The 7,122-nt window shown below is 37.7% G+C and overlaps 1 protein-coding gene across 1 annotated transcript in view; it reads left to right on the top strand.

Moving 5' to 3' along the window:
• Positions 1-465: 465 nt before the first annotated feature.
• Positions 466-7,122, top strand: part of LOC135222551 (collagen alpha-2(IV) chain-like) — a 47,290-nt gene continuing 40,633 nt past the window's right edge. Inside the window, exon 1 of the mRNA XM_064260639.1 lies at positions 466-577. Coding sequence (XP_064116709.1) covers positions 466-577 — 112 coding nt within the window. The remainder of the gene's footprint in view (positions 578-7,122) is intronic.

Genomic DNA, 7,122 nt, shown 5'->3' with positions numbered 1-7,122 from the left:
TATATATACAATAGTAATATTTAGCGTCCTTTTTGCCAGAAACAGAGTTTAGTATTTAACAGCGATGTAATCATTGTAAATAGAAGATTTATTATGCTTTTCAAGAGTCGCTTTGAAGATTCAACTGACAATGACATGTGGCAAAGCCATCACTGCTTAGGTATTGATTGATTGATGTTAGTTCTTACTGGCGTCGCAACAACGAGGTTAATGCCACCGTATCATTAAACGGAATTTCAAAGTATAAAATGTACTCAACTATGTTAATGAATAATTTAAAAGCCATAAATATATTTATTAAAAGTCTCTCACAGAACTATATAGAACGCCCATCTCACCTACATATACACCTAATTCCAGTTAATTGTAAACTAAAGTACGAGCAACACAGGCATCCGGCAAAAACATCAAGGGAGTAATATAGTAAAGAACGACAGAAGCGACCAATCAAAGACGCTACTGATGATGAGACCCTCAACTCCTACTGCAGCACAGAATCTCTCCCTTGAAGAAGAAGAAGAAGAAGAAGAAGAAGAAGAAGAAGAAGAAGAAGAGCTGCACAAAGAGGTTCCTCGAGGCTGACGCACCATAGTCTGAGAACCAACGAAAGAGACATTTTTATTTTGTTTATTAAAGACGGGTTCCATACGTGATTAAAACTTAAGGACAAAAATACCCCCCAAACAAAGGGATTTCATTGGAAAAGAGGAGGAACTTTCTGCAATAACCCTAATTTTTTATGCTGTCAAGTCGCGTAGCTGTGGTTTAAGAATCAACTTTTGCATTTAGCAACTCGCCTTATATCTTAGGCCAGAAAGGCTGAGCATTGAGTGAGAGAGAGAGAGAGAGAGAGAGAGAGAGCAGGAGAGAGAGAGAGAGAGAGAGAGAGAGAGGGAAGCATCGTGGTAGTGATGTAAGAATACTACCACCGTAGGTTCTGCGGTCATAAAAGGCGACTAAAACGGAAGGCTGCTACCTCGCAGTCTTCCTTTTTAGTAAAAGGCTAGACTTTCTGCCAATAAGTGTGGTTGATGTCAGCAAGGGTATGCAGTCGCAAAAGCCCCCTTTGCCAAACAATAACCCATGGCCGATGATGCTTTTGATAGAATGCAGTGGAGAAAGCGCATCAGGCAACCGACCCCTTAATGTAGGGATAATGGTGGGAAAGAAGAAGAGAGAGGGAAGCATCGGTGCATTGTTACGAGTAAACCACTGAGGTTGTCATAATATGCCAGCAAACGCGAAAGACTAAACAAACAGTTAGCCGAGCGAGGTCATGTGATGTCCTGCTGTCAGTTAACATAATGTGCTTAATATTCACGATTATCTTAATCCAAAAGAAGTAAATGCGTCATACGAGTCAGATGTGACTCTCCAGTCATTTCTAAATGTCTTGACTCAAATTCATGTATTTTTGTTAGGGAGTTAGTTGTGAGTTCGTGTGCTTGAGCCTCAGGCGTGTTTGCCACCCAAAGAAAGATTCATAGAGCAGGTCATCGAGTGTATACATCACTCGATCTTCTGTAAGAAAATCTCGGAAAATAAAAATAAAAATACCGGAGATGTATTTTATTTAAATCATCTCGCTTAACAAACCGGCGATTGATCAAGGGGAACGACTTTAACACACACACACACACACATACACGCACACACACACACATATATATACATATATATGTGGTAGGGATTATGATTAATGATATATTAAATAGCATAATGTGATGTGCTGTGACCTTTTTGGAATGCATAGAGAACAGAGCCGAAACAACGACCCGAGAAAAGCTGATAAATGATTTCTGTGATGGCGTGATATGAAACTGCATAGTTAGGCGAGTCAATGTTCGTCAGTTCATGGGTCTTTGTTCAAAGTGCCTTTGGGAAACTGGTTGTAGCCAGTAATATGAGGTGTTGTCGAAGTGTGCATTCGTATGTGCGTGTGCGCCTCTTCTATTCATAATGTATCACTAGCCAAGTCTATGGGAAGGCAAAGCCACGATGGCGGATGCCAAAGAGTTTTTATTTATCAGTGAGAGATATTCCGGCTGCATGGGTGAGTCTTGAATTACTTCAGCCAAAAGGAATAGCTTGTTACATATTTTAAGAATGATTAATCTTTAACTTTGTCTTTAAACTTATGTGTGCTAACGAGTGTGTTTCTCGTGTCTTTGAAACAGACGATTCTGGCAAAGGGGGACCAAGAGTCCTAAGGGGACAGAGAGTCCCAGATGGGAGAGACAATTGGTGTGACAAATTATTGTTTTAGACATTTTAATGTTGGGGGGTTAACTGAGTTAAGTTAGTCTGTGAGACTTGATTTAGACTTGATTTATTATCTTTCCATTGTTAAATAAATAGTTATTTTTTATATAACTTTGCCTCTCATTTTGATTACCTGTCAGAATGGGAGAGAGAGAGAGAGAGAGAGAGAGAGAAGAGCGAGAGAGAGGAGAGAGAGAGAGAGAGGAGTTGTCAAGAGAGAGAGGTCGCGAGCCGTTGGTTGCTTGGAGAGAGAGAGAGAGGTTGTGTCGGGTTGCCTGACGCTTGGGGTTCCACGTTTACCAAATAAATAATGAGATGAATATCTGCGTTGACATATATATATATATATATATATATATATATATATATATATAATATATATATATATATATATATATATATATATATATATATATTTATGAATCTTTATCACATCACCGTGATTCATATACATACATCGAGCTACGAATGTCCTTTAATATCCAATTCGCTCTACCTCAGATTGATATATTTTCGTATATGTTAACCGAAGGGGGATTTTTTAGTTGATAATAATTTAGTCCTCTCGTGTGTTCGAACCAGCGCCCAGTGAATTGAGGAGAAATCAGGACTTCAGTCATGTTATTGATTCGGCCAACAAGTGAGGTATAACTTGATACGGATTCCGACCTTACAAATCACTATCGAACTCAGGTATTTGTAATTAGAATCGATATTCAACCCCCTTTGCCATTTAACCAAGTCGAAAGTTTGCCCCAATTCAGAATCTTTATCACATCACCGTGATTCATATACTACATACATCTAGCTACAAATGTTCTTTAATATCTCAAAGGTGGCTCAGTTTGGTTGTGACCAGTCCATCAGAAACAATGGAATAAGAGTTTACTAAACGCCACGACAGAAAATAGTTGTGCCAAGGATCAACCTCTCAGAATTAATACCGAACCGAAACTGATCTGATCTATGAGAAGCGATGAAACGAAAGTCCTTCACAATATTCAAGTCTGAAGGCTTTCTCCAGTAGCTTCTCACATCATATAATGCCTGTTCTTGCTTGATATAAAACACGCAAGCCTTTCTTCTGTAGCTAAATGGCGTCAGTCTTATAATTCTTCTAAAAGGAATCTTTTCAACCCCCAAGATGAAAAGTAATACTGTGACAAGTGCTGAAGACAGGTAAATTACGCATTCGTAGTACCTTTACATAATAACAGTAATGAAAGTAAACATTTCCAATTTAATATCATTTGAATTCTACTGAGAGCTGACATCGATTCCAAGTCGATAAACTTCCATATGTCATAACGAAAACTCACTGAACTACATAAACTTTCTAATAGTTTTAGGAGAGCAACTAGAGATAATAATAACTCAGAGAAACGAGATATCTTTTCCTTGATTTATTTCACAGCTTTCTACATAACGAGAAAGAATTTCCGTTTTAGAAAGCTGAAATGGCGTAGTACTTATGCAGCTAAAATAAGAGAGAAACCAACTAAAAGATTTCCATAATTCCCGGTCCTAATGCTGCTGCACTTTTATAATTAAAATACGTTTATTCTTTACTTCCCTCAAAGTATATAAGAATATCTAGTATTATAAGATTTAATATTGTTTAGATTTCATAACGTTACAAAGTACTGTTTTGGGACGACCATTTATTACAAAATTCCTAAGCATTACTTTTCTTCCTATTTTAAAAGGAAATATTCACAGAATTATTTCATTATCATTAACGTAATAAAACTAATGCCTCATATTTTCAAACTTATTAGCATTCGTTCATTCGCTTGCTACAGTTAGGACGCTCAGTCTAAAAAAAACTCCGTGCTATACAAGAGTAATCCTCTCTCTCTCTCTTAAAGAGCACTTACTTAGATGTTAATAAAGATTTGAAGAAATTAAGTGACCTTTATTAATGAAGACATGTCAAGGTCTATCTAATTCTTACTAGCAGTTTCTTGTTGGTCTTACAGTTCACTTGCAACATTGACACTGTTTGTTTGTAATCCAATGAACGTATTATGACACTGCAGCACAAAAGGCACGACTAGAATTAACGGAGTGTTTCTGCCAATGGAACAGAGATTGCCATCACAACCACAAGATGAGCGAAGCCTCAGTCACAGACGAGGAAGACAGAAGCTGCCAAGAAAAGAGGCTTCCCTTGAAACCTTCCATTGTTCATCACTCTGATCCTGGGAGGTGATTGCGGGGATGCTGAAAGCATTTGTGCTCAAAACATTCTCCATTAAGTTCAGATTTATGTTGTATTAGAAGTATGTACAATACTACATTTTTTTCTCTCGTGTACCCGAAAGAAAAATTCTTTGGTTTGTTTCTTTCGCCTTTATATTTCCCGTATTATCTGCATCGCCATAATCGCGTCAGTTCATTCCTGTCTTTTGGAAAACAGACGAAGCGTCAGTCTCAGCAGTCGTTCCCAATTCCCCCACGAAGATAAATAACCCGGCCTCTTCTTGCACACAGCGAATGTGGTGAAAACGATGAGGCCTTCAATTTAAGGAAAACTACAAATTACAGATGCTTTGAAAATATACGCGCCGGTTTTTTTTTTTTTTTTTTTATTTGCCGTCACGATTTTATCCGGTGTTTTGCTTTCGATTTTTTTTTTCAGATGTTATTGGCCTCAGAGGTCTGAGTTTCGATCGAATTGTCTTTATTCCTGCAGCGAGCTTAGTTCTTTTCGCTTTACCACTTACGCTAAATCTCTCTCTCTCTCTCTCTCTCTCTCTCTCGCTAACACAAACACATATATATTTATATAAGTATATATGTTATACATATATATTATATGTACACATATATATGCATAAAAATAACTATAATTAATTTTGATCACTTAAATTCACTGTCGACCTCAGTCTCTAAACATTTCTTTTATAATAAAATCCGGTGCTGTCGTCATCGTGAGAAACTGAGACAATGAAAATACAGAAAATCCCTTGCAAGTCTGTTTACAGTTTTCAGCAAAAGTGAGTAAAGCAGTTTACTGCCAGCAGAGAAGATTTTCGCTTACCTGACGTCTATATGCACACTAAGGAGCACACACTGAACGAATAAGTTGTATTACGTTTTCCTTCTTCAGAATAACTCAAAAAAGGGAATTTGATGAACAACAACATACTAAACAGAAAGAGATTCACGAACACAAAGCGTCCACAGTTCGGTATGTAACGTCTAACAAAGTGATTGTGCTTCAGTGGCATCGTCACTTCAGCTATAGGTTATTTTATCCCTTGTAGTCAAGCACTAAGTTAAGAGTGTTTCGAAACTAAACTTGGTTTTATCTGACGAAAAATGAAAGGGTGAGGACGGTAGAGGAGTTTGACCTCGAAATTTTAAATCTGAGTTCCTGGAGGCCTTCTGTTGAAAGATGGGATAATATGAAGTCGCTAAAAGTTGGAGTTAATTACTGCGTGCGATTCAGTAGACCAGCACTTACAGGAAATAAATATTCTAAAATAGTTAACACTTAAGAGCATATGAGAACGTTCCTTGTTAGTTTAGAGCAACAAAAATCAAATATTCATTACGCATTTCCATTAAAACTGAAGTCTTACAAGTTCCCACCTCAACAGGCATCTGGGAATGGACGAGATCTGCCGGAAATTTCATACATTTAATGATGTGACAAACATTATCCCCTCATATCTCGAAGGGAATACGCCTTGAGAGAGAGAGAGAGAGAGAGAGAGAGAGAGAGAGAGAGAGAGAGAGAGAGAGAGAGAAGGGTATATCTTATTAATATATTCATGAAAAAGTAAATTAGAAAATCTCTATGGTTGATTATAAACTTGACACCCCAGGAATTTTCCCTTGTCAGTCTCAATATCATCATATTTGCAAATCATTATTAATCAAGTTCTCTTGCGAGGTGAAGTAAGCATCTAAACTGCACGGACACCACAGTGTATGAGGAAAATATATAATACATTGAATTTTGCGGTTGATGTAGTACAAACATACCGATAGAGACTGATATCTCGCAAGCTATAGCAGACTTTTCAAACAGCTTACCTTGCGTTTAGATTTCATTCTCTGTTCTTTCTTTTTGAACTATTTCTTTCTACGTAGCACAAGTTTAAACACTGCCAGTTTCTGCAACTACAGAAGAACTGAGACTCCAGAAAAGTAAAATAATTCATAAATTTCCGTCATCATAACCGACCTCATCACAATTATTCGACCACTTTAAATAACGAGACGTAATACTTGCACCTTTTCTTGGGTTTTTTGGGGTAAGGGGCGTAAGACTTGTAACCTGTAAGTGGATAGGTATATTTAAATTACTCTTTAGAAATTTCAAAATATGAGAACATAGTGAACGGAAATATTATTTAATGGTATAAATAGATGTTTAATGTACCGAGTGTTTAACCTACTTTAGGTTTGTAAAATATACTGTGGTAACACTCAAACATCAACAAACATTAAATGTTACCTGAACCCCTTCCTTTGTAGGTCAAGAATACAGTTGTTGCCACAATGAGGACAAAGGACCTGTTTCCTCAAAAGGCCATGATCTTGAGAGTACATTACCAACCTTTCATACTGCCCCGAGTAATGGGCTGAAAAGTCCTTATAACTAAGGAAACAGTCAACACATGTACGGGGCAGAGTCGAGTTAGTAATGGGCCCGGAGAAAGTGGAGGTGCCTGTGCCTGGGACTGGTTCTGCCATCGTGGGTGGGTGGGTGGGTGGGGTGGGGGGGGGGGTTAAATTCACAATTGTAAGAAAAAAAAACACGAACAAGGTCTTGTAATGTGTGGACAATGTAGGAAATAAAAGCGGCCCGTTTGGGGGTAGTTGAACTTGACAAATGTTGAGTGAAAT

The sequence above is a fragment of the Macrobrachium nipponense genome, chromosome 3 (genome assembly GCF_015104395.2).
Source record: "Macrobrachium nipponense isolate FS-2020 chromosome 3, ASM1510439v2, whole genome shotgun sequence".
Classification (NCBI taxonomy): domain Eukaryota; kingdom Metazoa; phylum Arthropoda; class Malacostraca; order Decapoda; family Palaemonidae; genus Macrobrachium; species Macrobrachium nipponense.
Note: the sequence above shows the minus strand (reverse complement) of the source record. Positions and strands in the feature narration are given on the sequence as shown.